Below are 22,488 nucleotides of genomic sequence, written 5' to 3' on the forward strand. Positions count from 1 at the left end.
GAATGAAAATGGTAATTGTTACATTTGTAACGGTTGCCACATTGGCCAATTTAAAAATCTTGTTATTGTTTAAAAAAGAAGAGAGAGATGGTTTCAGCACTCAGCAGTTCCTGGAGATTGTTTCTGTCAGTAGAGTGTCAGATTCTTTGAGGGACTCTTCTTTAACTACACTGGACATCAACCTGAGGAGCTTATGGGATGGCCTGTTGTCTATTGTTCATTGATATTCCATCATCCATCTATTATCTATTTGTTAGCATAATGTTTGTGTCGACACTGCTTGGAGGATTGTCATGAAACTATGTTGCATAAACATGTACCCCAAGGTTTGATTGGTACAAAATGAAAATGCTGCCACTCAGACATTGAGTATGGCCACCATGAAGACCATCTTGAAAATGTAATTATTGCTATTCGTCCTGAGCTAATGGTCATATCAGTGTGGAGTTTTCTCCAGAAGACTTCTGTAATGTCTAGATGCTCATCAATGACTCCTGTAATGTCTAGTTGTTCCTCAATGACAGTGTACCTCTCCAGAAGACTTCTCTAATGTCTAGTTGCTCCTCAATGACAGTGTACCTCTCCAGAAGACTTCTATAATGTCTAGTTGCTCCTCAATGACAGTGTACCTCTCCAGAAGACTTCTATAACGTCTAGTTGCTCCTCAATGACAGTGCACCTCCAGAAGACTTCTATAATGTCTAGTACTTCCTCAATGACAGTGTACCTCTCCAGAAGACTTCTATAATGTCTAGTACTTCCTCAATGATAGTGTACCTCTCCAGAAGACGTCTATAATGTCTAGTTGCTCCTCAATGACAGTGTACCTCTCCAGAAGACTTCTATAATGTCTAGTGCTTCCTCAATGACAGTGTACCTCTCCAGAAGACTTCTATAATGTCTAGTACTTCCTCAATGACAATGTACCTCTCCAGAAGACTTCTATAATGTCTAGTTGCTCCTCAATGACAGTGTACCTCTCCAGAAGACTTCTATAATGTCTAGTGCTTCCTCAATGACAGTGTACCTCTCCAGAAGACTTGTATAATGTCTAGTGCTTCCTCAATGACAGTGTACCTCTCCAGAAGACTTCTATAATGTCTAGTACTTCCTCAATGACAGTGTACCTCTCCAGAAGACTTCTATAATGTCTAGTTGCTCCTCAGTGAAAGTGTACCTCTCCAGAAGACTTCTATAATGTCTAGTACTTCCTCAATGACAGTGTACCTCTCCAGAAGACTTTCATAATGTCTAGTTGCTCCTCAATGACAGTGTACCTCTCCAGAAAACTTCTATAATGTCTAGTTGTTCCTCAGTGACATCTATAATGTCTAGTTGTTCCTCAGTGACAATGCATCTCTCCAGAAGACTTCTATAATGTCTAGTTGTTCCTCAATGACAGTGTACCTCTCCAGAATTCTATAATGTCTGGTGCTTCCTCAATGACAGTGTACCTCTCCAGAAGACTTCTATAATGTCTAGTTGCTCCTCAATGACAGTGTACCTCTCCAGAAGACTTCTATAATGTCTGTTGTTCCTCAGTGACATCTATAATGTCTAGTTGGTCCTCAATGACTTCTATAATGTCTAGTTGTTCCTCAGTGACATCTATAATGTCTAGTTGGTCCTCAGTGACAGTGTGCCTCTTTGATCTTCATTTTGTATCCTAAGGTGACCCAGTTGAAAATGTTCACATTGTTCATCCTTCTTGAAGGAGCGGGGGTCATATTGACATTGTGTTTCCCCAAAAAGACTTATTAAATTTAGTCAGTTCTAAATGAAAATGATGCCAATATGATATCCTGGATGGTTGCCATGGAAGTCACTTTGACAATCTTGTAGATACTACTCCATAATCAAAAAGTTACATTGACATGGGATTACCACTAGAACACATTTTATAATGTCTAGCTGGTTATTAACACATTAACCCCTGGAGGGTTGTGTCATTCTTGTCTGAAATTCGAGTAGGAAACACATTTTGAAAGCTATTTCTGAATACGTCCTAAAACACCAACTTCCAGGTGATCTTCCAATAACATACTGCCTAGTTGTGTTAAGAACATCATTTTTCATTGGCTATTTTGCTCGGGCATGAGCAGTAGGGTAAAAGTTGGATTTTTTTATTCTTTGTTTGCTTAACGGACCCATTATTTTCATATCGAGACCACTCTTTATTCCAAATGCCCATCTTATCCTACTTTTTGCAAAAGTTCATCTGTTTGCAGTTCATACTGGTTTGCCTTAGATCTGAGACCAAAAAGTCTAAAATCCAGACACAAAATCAGATTCCGACCACGGGCGAATTTTGGGTAGAAAAATATTGGGTCCAAAAAATGAAGTTTTTCACTCTGTATTTTGTAGTGCAACTAGAAATTCCAGATTATTTGGTATCATTGTAGAGCTACATCTGTCTACCTTTCTTTAATACCCCCACTTAAGTGTATCGTACATGACCTTGATGCTACAGAGCTTGGCAGTAGGCTACTACCTCTTGCCACATAAACTCATCACCAGGGGTTAATGTGTTAATGAAAAATAGTGTTGATCATACCTGCATTATAGCCACCATCATGATGTTATATCAAACTGGAGTTTTCACCAAGAAACTTTGTATGTTATATAGTTGGTCCTATATGAAAATGTTGCTGATCTGATGTTCAGTTTGGCAGCCATTTTGATAGTCTTGTTGTTACTACATCTAATAAATAGAAAGTCATATTAACATTTGGTTTTTACCGGAAGACTTCTTGTTGTGACTAGTTGGTTCTAGATGTGACTGATTCACCAATAAGACCTCTTGTTGTGACTAGTTGGTTCTAGATGTGACTGATTCACCAGAAGACTTCTTGTTGTGACTAGTTGGTTCTAGATGTAACTGATACACCCGAAGAATTCTTGTTGTGACTAGTTGGTTCTAGATGTAACTGATTCCAATCTGACATCGGCATGGCCACCCATGACTAGCTTGACATTATTGTTATTGTTGCTCCTCCAAAATGGATCTTCATATTGACAATGGGTTTTCACAAAAAGACGTCTTATGATGTTTAGTTTTCCCCCACTGAAAATGATGTTGATGTTGCATCCAGTATGGCCCAATGTGCAAAGCTTGTTTTCACTCAAGAGTATCACAGATGCTTCAACACTCAAAAGTTAAAAAGAAGAAATGGCCTTATCTTGAATTCATATAAATACTTACTGATGAATAGTGTCAATCCATTTGAGGAACTCTAGTTTCATTATTTGTTAACCTTGATTTCTTTGAAGATTTCTCTTACTTTCATGTTATTATGTAATCTGTAATAAAAACATCTAGCATATATTCATTTTGATGGTATTTTGAATATCAGAAATGTTAAATTCTTTAAGATATAAAATGTATTGTTTCTTAACTCATTCGGCCCCAGAGGTTTTTGTCATGTTTGCCTGAAATGTGCGTAGGAACGAGATTTGGGGTGCTATTTCTGAATACATCGTAATACAGCAGTTTTCAATAGATTATCCATGAAAATAATGCCTAGTTGTATTAGAAACATCAATTTCTATTGGTTATTTTGCTTGCGCATGAGCAGAAGGGTAAAAGTTGGAGTCCTTTTTTTATTTATTTTTTTTATCTTTTTTTTGCTTGATAGACCCATCATTTTCCTATGGAGACCACAATTTATTCCAAATGCCCACCTTATCCTAGTTTTTGCAAAGGTTCACCTGTCTGTGTTCAGTTAAGACCGGTATGCCTTAGATTTGAGGCCAAAAGGTCTAAAATCCGAACACAAACTCGCATTCCGATCTCAAGCGAATTTTGGGTGAAAAAAAAACTGGTCCAAAAATGAGCTTTTTCCTCTCTGTATTTTGTAGTGCAACTAGAACTTCCAGAATATTTTATATCATTTTAGAGCTATATCGGTCTGCTTTTTTTTAATACCACCCACGTTGGTCTACCTTAAATGGCCTTGATGCTGCATGGCTTTGAAGTAGGGTACAGCCTCATCACACCTACAGATGGGATCGGGGCCGAATCGGTTAATATAACTAGTTAGCTAAAAACAGTCCAATTCATTGCAATATTTCTGCATTATGAAGTAAATAATACAGTTCACATTTCAAAGATAATACAATGAGGATCCATTTCTTTCCCAATTCATTAGACTTATCTTTTATTTAGCAACGGTTAGCTGCTATTGACAAGGAAGTGGAGGAAGAGGAAATGCGCCAGCGACAGGAAGCAAAGCTGAGGTCAGAGCAGATTGATCTGGCAGAGAGAAGGAAGAATGAACCTATCACAGATTCCAATCTGGTAGATAACATACAATTATCTTTCTCTATAAAAACCTATGGCAGATGTCAATCTGGTAGATAACATACAATTATCTTTCTCTATTAAAACGTATCACAGATGGCAATCTGGTAGATAACATACAATTATCTTTCTCTATTAAAACCTATGACAGATGTCAATCTGGTAGATAACATACAATTATCTTTCTCTATACAAACCTATGACAGATGTCAATCTGGTGGATAACATACAATTATCGTTCACTATAAAAAGCTATTGACAGATTCCAATCTGGTGGGTTACATAAGTTACATAAGTTATCCCTCAGTATAAAATCAAATGACAGGTTCCAGTCTAGTTTTTTTACTTGAAGTTTAGGGGTGGGCTTGACATGCAGGCCCTGGTTATCTTCATGCAGTGTTAATTTTTCCAATCTTTATGACATGGCGTCAAAATTGAGGCACAGATGCTATTGACATTTAAGGAATTGTGATACTGTTCAGCTTTAATGTCCTTGGTAAATCAAACACAGCTGTCCTTTATCTCATAATACATTTTTACTTACAGATTGATAACATGTTTAACTTCATCTCAGATGATAACAGAGATCATAGTGAAAATGGACCTTCAGCATTTGGGGTAAGTCTTGAAACATTGCCTCTTTTACCCTCACTTCATCTAATTAAGGTCAGCTGCAGAATTCAACCTAGCTAGACATAGAATGTCTACATTCATAATATAACCTAGCTAGACTGATAGAATGTCTACATTCATAATATAACCTAGCTAGACTGATAGAATGTCTGTATTCATAATAAAACCTAGATAGACTGATAGAATGTCTACATTCATGATATAACCTAGCTAGACTGATAGAATGTCTGTATTCATAATAAAACCTAGCTAGACTGATAGAATGTCTACATTCATAATATAACCTAGCTAGACTGATAGAATGTCTGTATTCATAATAAAACCTAGATAGACTGATAGAATGTCTACATTCATAATATAACCTAGCTAGACTGATAGAATGTCTGTATTCATAATAAAACCTAGATAGACTGATAGAATGTCTACATTCATAATATAACCTAGCTAGACTGATAGAATGTTTATATTCATAATAAAACCTAGCTAGACTGATAGAATGTCTACATTCATAATAAAACCTAGCTAGACTGACATAATGTTTATATTCATATTATAACCTAGATAGACTGGTAGAATGTCTGTATTCATTATAAAACCTAGCTAGACTGGTATAATATCTGTATTCATAATAAAACCTAGCTAGACTGACAGAATGTCTGTATTTATAATTTAACCTAGATAGACTCTGAAAATGTTTATATTAATAATAAAACCTAGACAGAATGTCTTTATTCATAAAAAAATCCAAGCTGGACTGAGAGAATGTCTGTATTCATAATAAAGCCTAGCTAGATCATCATCATCATCATCATCATCATCATTGGCGACTCGGTCTCGAAAGACCATGCGAATAGCGCCCTTGGGGTGTTGTCTGTCTCTGTTGGCATCGTCTGCTGTGGCTGTGCAGGCCTATACGTGAGTGACAGTCCCTACTGCAGTTGGTGCAGACATACTGGGAAGTCTGCGTTACTGTGGTTGCTGCTGCGTTCTTCTTTCTCTTATGTTTCTCTGCCGCCAACTGGCCTCTCCTCGAATCAGCAACTGATATGCCATTGTTTACCATCAGTCTCCAGGTGCCTCGGTCCTCGGCCAGCTCTTCCCAGCCATCGGGTGAAATGTTGCATGCCTTCATGTCCCTCTTGCACACATCTTTGAAACGGAGTGAGGGGCGTCTGACTCTTCTCATGCCAGTGGCCAGCTGTCCATATAAGATGTCCTTTGGCAGCCTTCCATCTTCCATGTGTCGGACGTGACCCAGCCATTGAAGGCGGCGTTTAATTAGCAGGGAGTACATGCTGGGGGTACTTGCACGCTGCAGGATCTCGCTGTGTGGAACACGGTCTTGCCAGCTGATTTTCAGGATGCGTTTTAGGCACCGTATATGGAAGGAGTTGAGCTGGCGTTCTTGCCTCATGTAGGTACTCCAGGTCTCACTTCCATATAGAAGGGTGCTGAGAACGCAGGCCTGGTAGACTCGGACCTTGGTGTGCTCTGTCAGCGCGTTGTTTTCCCACACCCTCTTCGTTAATCGAGCCATGATGGTATTTGCCTTTCCAAGCCTTCTGTCCAGCTCCATATCAATCGAGAGAGTGTTGCTGATGGTTGACCCTAGGTAGGTAAAGTTGTTGACTGCTTCCAGGGTGATACCATTGATTTTGATTGAAGGGGCAATGGTGGTATCTTGCACGCTGACATTTGTTTTTTCCAAGCTGATGGTGAGACCAAACTGCGTGCAGGCAACAGCAAAACGGTCTCCCAGTCTCTGGAGGGCTTCCTCGGTGTGGGCCACAAGAGCTGCGTCATCTGCAAAAAGCATCTCCCTGATGAGCACAGCTCTCACTTTTGTCTTTGAGCGCAGTCGTGCCAGGTTGAACAGCCTCCCGTTGGACCTGGTGTGTAGATATATGCCATCTGTGGACGTGTCGAAGGCGTAGGACAGGAGCAGGGAGAAGAAGATCCCAAAAAGTGTTGGTGCCAGCACGCAGCCCTGCTTCACACCACTGTTAATTGGGAAGGAGGTTGAGGAGGATCCATCATACAGGACTGTTCCCTTCATATCTGCATGGAAAGAGATTATCATGCTGAGGAGTTTTGGGGGGCAACCGATCTTACTCAGAAGTTCAAAAAGGCCTTTCCTGCTGACCAAGTCAAAGACCTTGGTGAGGTCGATGAACATCATGTAGAGTGGTTGACCTTGCTCTCTGCTCTTCTCTTGGAGTTGTCGTAGGGAGAAGATCATGTCTGTCATCGACCTGCCTGCTCTGAAGCCGCACTGTGATTCCGGGTACACACGGTCTGCCAGCAACTGCAGCCTGTTGAGTATGATGCAGGCGTACACTTTACCAACAATACTCAAGAGCGAGATCCCTCTGTAATTATTACAGTCACTGCGATCACCCTTGTTTTTGTAAAGGGTCACAATTGTGGCATCACGCATGTCTTGGGGGACTACTCCTTCCTCCCAGCAGCAGCAAAGTAGCTCGTGCAGTGGTTTAATCGATGCTGGTTTTCCACGTTTGATAGCTTCGGGCGGGATGCTGTCACTACCTGGTGCTTTGTCGTTTGGAATCCAGTCGATTGCTTTGCTGAGCTCCTCTAAGGTTGGCACTTTGTTGAGCTCTTCCATGGTGGGCCGATTCTTTATGCTGCTGAGGGCTGCATCAGTGACTGACGTTTCTCGGGAGTATAGTTCTGAGTAGTGCTCCACCCATCTGGCCATCTGCTGCCCACGGTCTGTGATCTTCTCTCCCGTCAGGGATTTCAGGGGAGCGACCCCTTTCACTGTAGGGCCTAGAGCCTTCTTGATGCCACTGTACATACCTTGGATGTGTCCAGACTCGGCACTGCGCTGGATCCCTTCACACAGTTGTTGCCAGTACTCATTCGCACACTGTCTAGCAATGCGTTGGGTGTTACTTCGGGCACTTCTGAGAGCAGCAAGCGTCCATTCATTAGGGCATTTTTTGTAAGCTTTGAAGGCTTTTCGTTTCTCCTCAATTTGTGGTTCCATCCTTGATAGGTGTGCATTGAACCAGTCCTGGCTGGGTCGTTCCTTCTTGCCAAACGTTGACATAGCTGTACTGTAGATGGCACCCTTCATGGCGTTCCACTTGGCTGTAGCGTCGTACTCAGGCAGGTCCTGGAGAGCCTTGTTCAGGGCAGACACATCCTCCTCCACCTTGGCAGGGACTGACATCTGCGCAGTGTTTATGCGAGGACGTCCTTTTGGTTTTGAGCGGTGTAGCATGTGTGGCTGTAGTCGCACTCTGCTGCTCACAAGGGCATGGTCGGAGTCACAGTCTGCACTGTGGTAGGTTCTGGTGGAGAGGACGCTGTTAAGGGCAGAGCGCCTGGTGATGACCAAGTTGAGTTGGTGCCAGTGATGAGATCTGGGGTGTTTCCATGACACTTTGTGTTGTGGCTTACACTTGAAGAAAGTGTTTGTGATGCACAGGCCATGGTAGGTGCATAGCTCCAGCAGTCTCTGGTCGTTTTCGTTGGTCTTTCCAGTGCCATGATATCCGAGGCAGGTAGGCCATGACTCGTGGTCCGCACCTACTCTGGCATTAAAGTCGCCGAGGAGGAATAGTGGTTCATTTTTGGGGCATCCTTTGATCTGTTTGTCCAGCTGCCCATAGAACTAATCCTTCACGTCTTCTGATGACGTGAGGGGTGGGGCGTAGACACTGATGATGTTGACAGGACCTGAAGCAGTGGTGAGGCAGATGGACAAGAGACGCTCAGTGCCCCCTGTGGGAGGTTCAACCGAGGCCAGGAGATTGTTTTTGATGGCAAAGCCCACTCCATGCTGACGGGGCTCCTCAGGTTCTCGACCCTTCCAGAAGAAGGTGTAGTTTTCCTCTCTGAGGGAGCCACTAGAGGCGAGCCTGGTTTCCTGGAGGGCAGCTATGCTGATATTTAGTCTGGTGAGTTCTCAATCGATGATGGCCGTCTTTCTGGTGTCATCTACTTCACTGAGGTCGTCGGAGAAGCCTGTACACATGGTGCGCACATTCCAGCTTGCAAATCGAAGAGCTGGAGTCTTCTTTATTGGTTTCTTGTTTCTTTTGTGTGGTGTGGAATTACTGTCTGCTTGTCATGCTGAACAACACACTGAGCTCCAGACACCCACTGGAGCAGGCAGACGATGGCGGGTCAACACCTTATTGACCGGGGGCTGCCCGGCTTGAGGCGGGCGATAGTTGCCCAGTGGGACACGATGATCCCTCCCACCATCAAAGCTGACCCGTGGCACCCCTTCCCTACGCCAATCGGGTGGGACTTATAACCCGTAAACTGTCAGCTCCCGTGTTGTTTCCTCACTCAGTAGCGAGACTGGAGTGTCCTCTCCAGGGCGCAAGCCTGGGCGTGGAGTATGGAGATCCTGGGCTGCCCAGACGTCAGGATCCCCCTCTCGTCCTTGCTGGTGGGGTCCAAAGGAATGCTGAGCATGACATTTGGCACCAGTTTGGATGCAGGAGCTGCCGGAAGGAGGCCGTAGTCGACCCCCAGCCGCCTTAGGGGCTCCACTCCTGATTTTCTGTCTGGGTTTACTCCCGTAGCCTTTCCTTCTCCCAAAGATATCCACAAGGCAGTGGAGCCATAATCCAATGGATGGGACTTGGTTGGTTTTGAGTCAGAGTTTCCTTCTCCTAGATGAACTGCCTGACAAGGCTAACGAGCTTCATCTGCCCGGGTTTGGGGTCAGAGTTTCCCTTCTCTTAGACTGGTTGCCTGCCAAGGCTAATGAGCCCAGTCTGCCCACCCAGTTATACCGCCGGGTACTCGGTCGCGCCACACAGCAGGCTCTGTTAAAACAGGGGGCACCGCGTGAAGGTGCTGCTGTGGACACAATAGTGTAGGAGAGGCCATATGTAAGTAACCACCTGCCCCGCAGAGCGAGACAGTGGTCCTGCGGCGATCACTACACCTGGGAAGGAGAGGCTATGAGAGACGCTTCACTTTCCTTTGGCAAGCGGGACGTCAGGCCCAGGCCACGCACCCCCCAATAAAGCCTAGCTAGATAGAATGTCTGTATTCATAATATAACCTAGCTAGACTGATAGAATATATGTATTCATAATAAAACCTAGCTGGAGTGAGAGAACGTCTGTATTCATAATAAAACCTAACTTGACTGATAGAATGTGTGTGTTCATAATAAAATGTAGCTAGACTGAGAGAATGTCTGTATTCATAATATAACCTAGATAGACTGAGAGTATGTATGTATTCATAATAAAACGTAGCTAGACTGAGAGAATGTCTGTATTCATAATAAAACCTAGCTAGACTGGGAGTATGTCTGTATTCATAATATAACCTAGATAGACTGAGAGTATGTCTGTATTCATAATAAAACGTAGCTAGACTGAGAGAATGTCTGTATTCATAATATAACCTAGATAGACTCAGAGTATGTCTGTATTCATAATAAAACCTAGACAGACTGGTATATTTCTGTATTCATAATTAAACCTACCTAGACTGATAGAATGTCTATATTCATAATAAACCTAGCTAGACTGATAGAATGTCTGTATTAATAATAAACTTAGCTAGACTGATAGAATGTCTATATTCATAATATAATCTAAACAGACCAAGAGAATGTCTATATTCATAATAAACCTAGCTAGACTGATAGAATGTCTGTATTCATAATAAAACCTAGATAAACTGATAGAATGTCTACATTCATAATAAAACCTAGATAGACTAATAGATTGGGGCCTGGAGTGGCTGAGTTGTCTAAAGCGCTCTCCGTTATGGATCACTGCCATCTCACCTCTGTCTCTGTGGGTTCGAGTCTAGGATTCGGCCAATGTGGGTATGTGAGAAAGCTTGCCAGCAGCTTCTCGAGGATTGGTGGTTCTTCCCAGGGTTTTCCTGGTTCTTCCTCCACCATTAATACTGGCCACCATGCATAGCCTATCATGTGCTGAAAAATGGCGTTAAACCCCACAACAACAACAACAGCTAATAGATTGTCTATATTCAGCATGTGTATCAAGGATGTATAAGAGTAATTGTGATAATAGTAGTGCAAAAAGAAAAAAAGTCACTGATTGAATTCTTCAGAGCACAGTTGATACACTTGAAACAGTATGTAGGATATTTGCTTTATTGCCTTTTTATTTGATTTTCCTGTAATTAATACAAATATTCACACATTATGTAGAACATTTACTAAGTAGAATATTTACTGTAATTTATAAAGCTTTCAGATGCTGTGTAGAATATTTACTGTAATTTATCAAGTATTCAGACAGTATGTAGAATATTTACTGTAATTAATAAAGTATTCAGACAATATATAGAATATTTAAGGTAATTTATAAAATATTAAAACTAAGTAGAATATTTACTGTAATTTATAAAGTATTCAGACTGTATGTAGAATATTTACTGTAATTTATAAAGTATTCAGACAGTATGTAGAATATTTACTGTAATATATAAAATATTCAAACTGTAAGTAGAATATTTACTGTTATTTATAAAGTATTCAGACAGTATGTAGAATATTGACTGTAATTTTTAAAGTATTCATACAATATGTAGAATATTGACTGTAATTAATACAGTGCATAAACAGTATCTAGAATATGTACTGTAATAAAGTATTCATACATTATGTAAAATATTTACTGTAATTAATAAAGTATTCATACAATATGTAGATTATTTACTGTAATTTATAAAGTATTCATACAATATATAGAATATTTACTGTAATTTATAAAATATTCAAACTGTAAGTAGAATATTTACTGTAATTTATAAAGTATTCATACATTATGTAGAATATTTACGGTAATTAATACAGTGCAAAACAGTATCTAGAATATGTACTGTAATTTATAAAGTATTCACACATGTAAAATATTTACTGTAATTTATAAGGTATTCATACAATATGTAGAATATTTACTGTAATTTATAAAATACTCAGACAATATATAGAATATATACTGTAATATATAAAATATTCAAACTGTAAGTAGAATATTTACTGTAATTTATAAAGTATTCAGACAGTATGTAGAATATTTACTGTAATATATAAAATATTCAAACTGTAAGTAGAATATTTACTGTTATTTATAAAGTATTCAGACAGTATGTAGAATATTTACTGTAATATATAAAATATTCAAACTAAGTAGAATATTTACTGTTATATATAAAGTATTCAGACAGTATGTAGAATATTTACTGTAATTTATCAAGTATTCAGACAGTATGTAGAATATTTACTATAATATATAAAATATTCAGACTTTAAGTAGAATATTTACTGTTATTTATAAAGTATTCAGATAGTATGTAGAATATTTATTGTAATATATAAACTATTCTAAAAAATTTAGGGTAATTTATACAATATAAAAATGGTGTGTAGGATATTTACTGTAATTAATAAAGTACTCAGGCTTTGTACAGTATTGCCTGTACTTAATAAGATACTAAAACAGTATACTAATTAATTCATTACAGAATAACTTTTTTTAAAAACTCTGACTTTTTGACCATATGTAGATAATTATGTTTGTGCCTTAACAAATTGATCAAACTAAATTACAATTTCTCAGCATGGTTTGTGTAAAACAGCCAATGAACAGCTTAAAGGAAAATTTCTCTTATTTCCAGTATTTGGCTTCAAAGCAAACTCCAGCCGATATTGCTGTGGATTCCGACATGCAGCTTCCCATGCCAGAGGATAAAGAATCACTGGCAGAGTACAAATTCTCTAAGTTTGCAGCAATGTACTTCCAGGGTAACCAGAATCACACCTACATTCGTCGTGCACTTCGGGTTTCCCTCTTGCCCCAGAAGACTGAGGGTGATCAGCTGGTAAGATTTCCACATGCAAGAAATGTCAAACAATGTTTGTAACACAAAATCTTATTTTCAATCAAAAGATGATTTCTTTTTGTTCATAAATCATGTGCAGATATAATCATCATTATCATCATTGCTATCTTCATCATACAAATATTTGAAATGTTTGACATAAAATTAATACTATTCAGTAAAAGGACCCATAATCTAATAGTTCTTGCATTAATCAGTCTGATATGAAAGAAACATTTACGTTTTATTTTTTGTATAGCTTTCATTAAATAAAAAATTAGAACATTGCATCTCTCAGCATTTAATAATGGAGTGATTTGCAAAACTTGTCAGCACTCTAGCAACTCAGTTTCCTTTCTGACTTAAGTCACACTAATTAAATAGTTTTATATCATAGCGCTTCAGTTTCCATTCTGACTTAAGTCACACTAATTGAATAGTATATTACATGAGTTGATTAGGAGAAAGACTTGTACATATTTATGGAGTAATATAACTTATATTTGATTGGCTGAGATTTAGACTCCTGATATTGAATTCTGATTGGCTGAGATTGTTTACACTCCAGATATTGAATTCTGATTGGCTGAGATTGTTATCACTCCAGAGATTGAATTTTTATTAAATTTTGCTTCAACTTATTATATTAACTTACTTCATTATGGCCTCTGGCAGATTCTGTACTAAGTGAGAGCTGGGTATTGTAAAAAGATGTTATTACATCTGATTGGCCAAGTTTGATACCTCCCTAGAGACTGTCCTTGGCAACTATTTTTATATGATAAGATCAATGCATGCTAATTATGCCTTTACCCTTGGAAAGAACTTTTATCAGACTGTAGTAAAATGGTAAAGTTCACATGATATAAAAAGTTCAAAGATAGTTTACATCAGGTAATATTCTTTCAGTACAGTTTATGTCAGATGATTGATATCATGCCCTCACAAAACTCTTGTTGTATTGGAGTGTTTAGAATCAAAGTTTTTGTTTGGAGTTGATGTGCTCACAGGTTTCTTGCCAAATGCTCCAGAAAGTAAGTATTATTAACCAAATTAGCTTTTATTAAAATTGTAAGGTTGTTGCCTTTTTTTTCTGCAACTCATTTATCATATTTCCTCTGCTTTAATTGGTCAAACCAATATTTTTCTGTAATGAAATCTTGATAATTAGATCATGCAGACATCCACGTTCATTATGGCTCCATTTTTAAAGAATCATTTGGCATCACTTTACCAAACCCTTTCTCTCAAATTGCATACAACTCAACTACATGGCCACTCTAGTGGCATAGTGGTTAGAGCGTCTGCCTCGGATGCGGGAGGTTGTGGGTTTGAACCCTGGCCAAGTCAGACCAAAGGCTTATAAAAATGGTACAAACAGCTGCTTCGCTTGGTACTCAGCATTAAGAGGTTAGTGTTAGGACTGGTTGGCCTGGTATCAGGATAATGGTCTGGGTGGGACATCATGCTACATGTCTGCCCCAAATCCCTAACCCATCACTATAAACTGCCACAATGCAGACTTCGTAGTGGTAAGACTGAATTTTTTTAAAGCTTCATTAAAAATCCAAATCACATACACATGCACTGAACTACAATCTCAGGATACCCATCTCATGTTTTCTCTCAACGTGCATGCAAGTGAACTACACTTTTATACCCATGTCATGTGACATTGGACAATGCACTATCAATAGAACAAGTAACAGCTGACTGTATCCCAGAATGACCAGTGTGGAAAACTACACATTGTTATATGTATTTTTAGTTCTTAGTGTGCTATAAATAGATTCCAGTCAGTGTTAGGTTTGAAAATAGGTGATCATTATTATTGTTATATGAGCCTGTTTGGGTTGTTTTTGTTTCCTTTTTAGTATAAAACAGTTTTTCATGATTACTGATAAGGAATTGAGATAAATTATACAAAAACCTCAGATATGGTCTCACGATAAATTATTACAAATTCTCAGATAGGGTCTTGCGATAAATTATTCAAAAACCGATATGAGAGTTTGGATTCTACTTGTGAAAATAATGATTGCCATCTATATTTGCGGGGGGTGGGGGTGGAGGGGTTCCATTGTCTAATTGGCAGTTTAGGATTCATCTAATAAACTTGCATTTGCTGCATTATATCATAGAAACTTCCAGAAAGCCCATTCTACTAGGGGGAATATTCCTATCAGAAAGTCCATTCCACTTTGGGGAATATTCCCATCAGAAAGTCCATTCCACTATTGGGAATATTCCCATCAGAAAGCACACTCTACTAGGAGGAATATTCCCATCAGGAAAAACACATTATACTAGAGGAATCATCCCATCAGAAAGCCCATTATACTAAGGGGAATATTTCCATCAGAATCCCATTCAACTAAGGGGAATATTCCCATCAGAAAACACATTCTACTAGAGGAATTGTCCCATCAGAAAACACATTCTACTAGAGGAATTATCCCATCAGAATGCACACTCTGCTAGGAGGAATATTCCCATCAGAAAAAACACATTATACTAGAGGAATCATCCCATCAGAAAGCCCATTATACTAGGGGGAATATTTCCATCAGAATCCCATTCAACTAAGGGGAATATTCCCATCAGAAAACACATTCTACTAGAGGAATTATCCCATCAGAATGCACACTCTGCTAGGGGGAATATTCCCATCAAGAAGCCCATTCAACTAGGGGGAATATTTCCATCAGAAAACACATTCTACTAGAGGAATTATCCCATCAAAATGCACACTCTACTAAGGGGAATATTCCCATCAGAAGCCCATTCAACTAGGGGGAATATTCTGATCAGAAGACACATTCTACTAGAGGAATCATCCCATCAGAATGTACAGTCTACTAGGGGAATATTCCCATCAGAATGCCCATTCTGCTAGGGGGCATTTAGAATGCCCATTAGGAGGCATAGTGAATTAACCATGCAAATGATGGTTATTTACCAGAGGAAAACAGAAGAAGTTGCATTTGGTTGTGGTAGGTGTATCAAAACATGTTAACACTGAAGTGCAGTAGAGGCATCAAAACAACTTTTACACTGAAATGAGATAGGGTTATTAGCTGCACTAGTAGGAGGGCCATTAAACCATCTAGGGAGCCATTTTGTTAAATGATGTAGAATATGCTACATTGGTGAGGTAACACACACTTCTGATATGAAAGTAATGAATCATAAATCTCAAATAATGATTTCTGTATTTTAGGCTGCACTAGCTGTGTGGGTCACCATCCTGAGATTCATGGGAGATCTTCCTGAGCCAAGAGCCTACATCGCTATGGGAGATACAAAGGTAAAGGGAGATACAAAGGTAAAGGGAGATGCAAAGGTAAAGGGAGATAACAAAGGTAAAGGGAGATACAAAGGTAATCAGTAAAGAAGCAGATTGAGCTCTAGATTAGAATTTAAGGAATTTGGTTAGATTGCTCCTGGGTTTGGAACTAATTATATTTTGATAAATTTAATGTTTTATTTTTTTAGTAAACATCATCAAACACAAATGTGCAATACAAGACTAAACCTCAGTAGTCAAATATTATTTATGCCATTTAGAATGCATAAAATGGCCCAATGACCAAGATTAATACAGATTGTCTTTTAGAATGCATAAAATGGCCTTTTGACTAAGACTGATACACAGTGCCTAGAATGCATAGAATGTCCTATTGACTACAAGTCATACAGAGTGTCTTTTAGAATGCATTGAATGGCCTATTGATTACAACTAATAGAGTGTCTTTTAGAATGCATAGAATGGCCTATTGACTACAACTAATACAAAGTGTCTTTTAGAATGCATAGAATGGCCTATTGACTACAACTAATAGAGTGTCTTTTAGAATGCATAGAATGACCTATTGACTACAACTAATACAAAGTGTCTTTTAGAATGTATTCCATGACCTATTGACCATGAAGACTGTTACACAGTGCTTAGAATGTGTAGAATGGCCTTTTGACTACAATTAACACAGATTGTCATTTATTATGCATGGAATGGCTTATTGACTACAACTAATAGAGTGTATTTTAGAATGCATATAATGGCTTATTGACCAAGACTAATGCACAGTGCTTAGAATGCAAAGAATGGCCTATTGACTACATCTAATACAAATTGTCTTTTAGAATGCATAGAATGGCCTATTGACTACAACTAATACAGATTGTCTTTTAGAATACATTGAATGGCCTATTGACTGCTGCTAATACAGTGTCTTTTAGAGTGAATGGAATGACCTATTGAGCAAGACAGATACACAGTGCTTAGAGTACATAGAATGGCCTATTGACTACAACTAATACATAGAGTTTTTTAGAATGCATTCAATGTCTATTGACCAAGAATAATACACAGTGCTTAGACCACATAGAATGGCCTATTGATTACAAGTAATACAGAGTGTGGTTTAAAATGCATTCCATGACCTATAGACTAAGACTAATACACAGTGCTTAAAATGCATAGAATGTCCTATTGACCAAGACTGATACACAGTGCCTAGAATGCATATAATGGCCTATTGATTGCAAGTAATACAGAGTTTCTTTAGAATGCATTGAATGGCCTATTGACTACAACTCATACAGAGTGTCTTTTAGAATGCATAAAATGGCCTTTTGACTATGACTAATACAGCATGTCTTTTAGAATGCATATAGTGGCCTGTTGACCACAGCTCATACAGAGTGTCTTTTAGAATGCATAGAATGGCCTATTGACTACAAGTAATACAGAGTGTCTTTTAGAATGCATTGAATGGCCTATTGACTACAACTTATACAGAGTGTCTTTTAGAATGCATAGAATGGCCTTTTGACTATGACTAATACAGCATATCTTTTAGAATGCATTGAATGGCCTATTGACTATGACTAATACAAAGTGTCTTTTAAAATGCATAAAATGGCCTATTGACTATGACTAATACAGCATGTCTTTTAGAATGCATTGAATGGCCTATTGACTATGACTAAGATAAAGTGTCTTTTAGAATGCATAGAATGGCCTTTTGACTATGACTAATACAAAGCGTCTTTTAGAATGCATTGAATGGCCTATTGACTATGGCTAATACAGCATGTCTTTTAGAATGCATAGAATGGTCTATTGACTACAACTCATACAGAGTGTCTTTTAGAATGCATAAAATGGCCTATTGACTATGACTAATGCAGCATGTCTTTTAGAATGCATAGAATGGCCTATTGACTACAACTAATACAAAGTGTCTTTTAGAATGCATAGAATGGCCTATTGACTACAACTCATACAGAGTGTCTTTTAGAATGCATAGAATGGCCTTTTGACTACAACTAATACAAAGTGTCTTTTAGAATGCATAGAATGGCCTTTTGACTACAACTCATACAGAGTGTCTTTTAGAATGCATTGAGTGGCCTATTGACTAGAACTAATACAAAGTGTCTTTTAGAATGCATAGAATGGCCTTTTGACTACAGCTAATACAAAGTGTCTTTTAGAATGCATAGAATGGCCTTTTGACTACAGCTCATACAGAGTGTCTTTTAGAATGCATAGAATGGCCTATTGACTACAACTCATACAGAGTGTCTTTTAGAATGCATTGAATGGCCTGTTGACTAGAACTAATACAAAGTGTCTTTTAGAATGCATAGAATGGCCTTTTGACTACAGCTAATACAAAGTGTCTTTTAGAATGCATAGAATGGCCTTTTGACTACAACTAATACAGCATGTCTTTTAGAATGCATAGAATGGCCTTTTGACTATGACTAATACAGCATGTCTTTTAGAATGCACAGAATGGCCTATTGACTACAACTAATACAGCATGTCTTTTAGAATGCATAGAATGGCCTTTTGACTATGACTAATACAGCATGTCTTTTAGAATGCATAGAATGGCCTTTTGACTACAACTAATACAGCATGTCTTTTAGAATGCATAGAATGGCCTTTTGACTATGGCTAATACAGCATGTCTTTTAGAATGCACAGAATGGCCTATTGACTACAACTAATACAAAGTGTCTTTTAGAATGCATAGAATGGCTTTTTGACTACAGCTAATACAAAGTGTCTTTTAGAATGCATAGAATGGACTTTTGACTACAACTCATACAGAGTGTCTTTTAGAATACATAGAATGGCCTTTTGACTACAACTCATACAGAGTGTCTTTTAGAATGCATAGAATGACCTATTGACTACAACTCATACAGAGTGTCTTTTAGAATGCATTGAGTGGCCTATTGACTAGAACTAATACAAAGTGTCTTTTAGAATGCATAGAATGGCCTTTTGACTACAGCTAATACAAAGTGTCTTTTAGAATGCATAGAATGGCCTTTTGACTACAACTAATACAGCATGTCTTTTAGAATGCATAGAATGGCCTTTTGACTATGACTAATACAGCATGTCTTTTAGAATGCACAGAATGGCCTATTGACTACAACTAATACAAAGTGTCTTTTAGAATGCATTGAATGGCCTATTGACTACAGCTAACACAGAGTGCATTTATGTGTCAGTGTTCTTATAGTACTACCATTTCAGTGATCATAAAATGTTCAAACTTTATCAAAATGGCTTGGTTTATATTGGTTGAATGAGCCATAATGAAACTTAGACTGTAACATAGACTGTGACATAGACTGTAACAAAGACAGTGACATAGACTGTAACATAGACTGTGACATAGGTTATACCATAGACTGACATAGACTGTACTGTAGACCATAACATAGACAGTGACATAGACTGTACTGTAGACCATAACATAGACTGTGACATAGACTGTAACAAAGACAGTGACATAGACTGTAACATAGACTGTGACATAGGTTATACCATAGACTGACATAGACTGTACTGTAGACCATAACATAGACAGTGACATAGACTGTACTGTAGACTGTAACATAGACTGTGATATAGACTGTAACGTAGACTGTGCTTATGGCAGAAGCAGTGCACTGACATCTTAGGGTAAAATGCTTAACACAATTGTTTTTTTAATTATTTATTTGCATTTTAAACTTTCTAAATGCAGATTGTTTGCATAAAATATGCAGAAGAACCACTAAAGATGTTTAGATGATGCATCTTTACTAGAACTCATTGTAAACCAGTATAAATGATCATAATGTGTATTCTCATCTGTGTAATGATGCAAATGAAAGAATCCATCATCTGCATCGGTGTGGGATAGGAAAATTGCTCTGAGGGGTCAGAGTTTTGCATCTGGCATGAGGCTGTGCCAAGTGTTTAAAGCAAAATTTTCATCCTGAGGATGGAAGTTTCCTATACAACACTGAAGTATGTTGGATTCTTTTTTTCACATCTCTGAATAAAAACTGAAGGCCAAAATAAAAATGTTACTTTGTGAATCCTTCTGTAACTTTCAAATGGCAGAATATCCATTGAACATTTCCTTACCCTTTACTTTGAGATTAAATGTTTGGTTTACACTGGATTATTCAGTGTAAACTTGAAATGACATTTAAATACATTTTAGCATTTGAAGAAATATTGTTGAAATATCTACAGTAATGGTAATACACATCATCAGAAATGTGAAGGATCATGGAGTTCTAGCATAAGTAGTGTAAACATTAAGACTTGTAAAACATGGAGTTCTAGCATAATAGTATAAACATTAAGACTTGTGGATCATGGGGTTCTAGCATAAGTAGACATACAGATCAAGGAGTTCTAGCATAAGTAGTATAAACATTAAGACTTGTAAAGCATGGGGTTCTAGCATAAGTAGACTGAAACATTGATCATGGAGTTCCAGCAAAAGTAGTATAAACATTAAGATTTGTGGATCATCGAATTCTAGCATAAGTAGACAGACAGATCATGGAGTTCTAGCAAAAGTAGTATAAACATTAAGACTTGTGGATCATGGAGTTCTAGCATAAATAGTATAAACATTTAAGACTTGTGGATCATGGAGTTCATAAGTAGACAGACAGATCATGGAGTTCTAGCAAAAGTAGTATAAACATTAAGACTTGTGGATCATGGAGTTCTAGCATAAATAGTATAAACATTTAAGACTTGTGGATCATGGAGTTCTAGCATAAGTAGACAGACAGATCATGGAGTTCTAGCAAAAGTAGTATAAACAGACTTGTGGATCATGGAGTTCTAGTATAAGTAGTATAAACATTACGACTTGTGGATCATGGAGTTCTAGCATAAGTAGACAGACAGATCATTGAGTTCTAGCAAAAGTAGTATAAACATTAAGACTTGTGGATCATGGAGTTCTAGCAAAAGTAGTATAAACATTAAGAGTTGTGGATCATTGAGTTCTAGCATAAGTAGTATAAACGTTATGACTTGTGGATCATGGAGTTCTAGCATAAGTAGACAGATCATGGAGTTCTAGCAAAAGTAGACAGACAGATCATGGAGTTCTAGCAAAAGTAGTATATAAACAATAAGACTTGTGGATCATGGAGTTCTAGCATAAGTAGACAGATCATGGAGTTCTAGCAAAAGTAGTATAAACATTACGACTTGTGGATCATCGAATTCTAGCATAAGTAGTATAAACATTAAGACTTGAGGATCATGGAGTTCTAGCATAAGTAGACAGAGAGATCATGGAGTTCTAGCATAAGTAGACAGAGAGATCATTGAGTTCTAGCATAAGTAGTATAAACGTTATGACTTGTGGATCATGGAGTTCTAGCATAAGTAGACAGACAGATCATGGAGTTCTAGCAAAAGTAGACAGACAGATCATGGAGTTCTAGCAAAAGTAGTATAAACAATAAGACTTGTGGATCATGGAGTTCTAGCATAAGTAGACAGATCATGGAGTTCTAGCAAAAGTAGTATAAACATTACGACTTGTGGATCATCGAATTCTAGCATAAGTAGTATAAACATTAAGACTTGAGGATCATGGAGTTCTAGCATAAGTAGACAGAGAGATCATGGAGTTCTAGCATAAGTAGACAGAGAGATCATTGAGTTCTAGCATAAGTAGTATAAACGTTATGACTTGTGGATCATGGAGTTCTAGCATAAGTAGACAGACAGATCATGGAGTTCTAGCAAAAGTAGACAGACAGATCATGGAGTTCTAGCAAAAGTAGTATAAACAATAAGACTTGTGGATCATGGAGTTCTAGCATAAGTAGACAGATCATGGAGTTCTAGCAAAAGTAGTATAAACATTACGACTTGTGGATCATCGAATTCTAGCATAAGTAGTATAAACATTAAGACTTGAGGATCATGGAGTTCTAGCAAAAGTAGACAGACAGATCATTGAGTTCTAGCAAAAGTAGTATAAACAATAAGACTTGTGGATCATGGAGTTCTAGCATAAGTAGACAGATCATGAAGTTCTAGCAAAAGTAGTATAAACATTATGACTTGTGGATCATCGAATTCTAGCATAAGTAGTATAAACATTAAGACTTGAGGATCATGGAGTTCTAGCAAAAGTAGACAGATCATGGAGTTCTAGCAAAAGTAGTATAAACAATAAGACTTGTGGATCATGGAGTTCTAGCATAAGTAGACAGATCATGAAGTTCTAGCATAAGTAGTATAAACATTAAGACTTGAGGATCATGGAGTTCTAGCATAAGTAGACAGAGAGATCATGGAGTTCTAGCAAAAGTAGTATAAACATTAAGACTTGTGGATTGTGGAGTTCTAGCAAAAGTAG

At 37.9% G+C, this 22,488-nt stretch overlaps 1 protein-coding gene across 4 annotated transcripts in view; it reads left to right on the top strand.

Annotated features, from left to right (window-relative positions):
• The window catches only part of LOC149800512 (myosin-VIIa-like), a 246,110-nt gene that overhangs the window by 158,682 nt on the left and 64,940 nt on the right, over window positions 1–22,488 (top strand). For all 4 annotated transcript variants that reach the window (XM_089960143.1, XM_089960141.1, XM_089960144.1 and 1 more), the window contains 4 exons: window positions 4,166–4,297; window positions 4,847–4,918; window positions 12,587–12,790; window positions 16,011–16,097. In XM_089960143.1, the coding sequence (XP_089816269.1) occupies window positions 4,166–4,297; window positions 4,847–4,918; window positions 12,587–12,790; window positions 16,011–16,097 (495 nt within the window). The remainder of the gene's footprint in view (window positions 1–4,165; window positions 4,298–4,846; window positions 4,919–12,586; window positions 12,791–16,010; window positions 16,098–22,488) is intronic.

The sequence above is a fragment of the Sinohyriopsis cumingii genome, chromosome 5 (assembly GCF_028554795.1).
Source record: "Sinohyriopsis cumingii isolate HCF-2022 chromosome 5, ASM2855479v2, whole genome shotgun sequence".
In the NCBI taxonomy this organism is placed as follows: Eukaryota; Metazoa; Mollusca; class Bivalvia; order Unionida; family Unionidae; genus Sinohyriopsis; species Sinohyriopsis cumingii.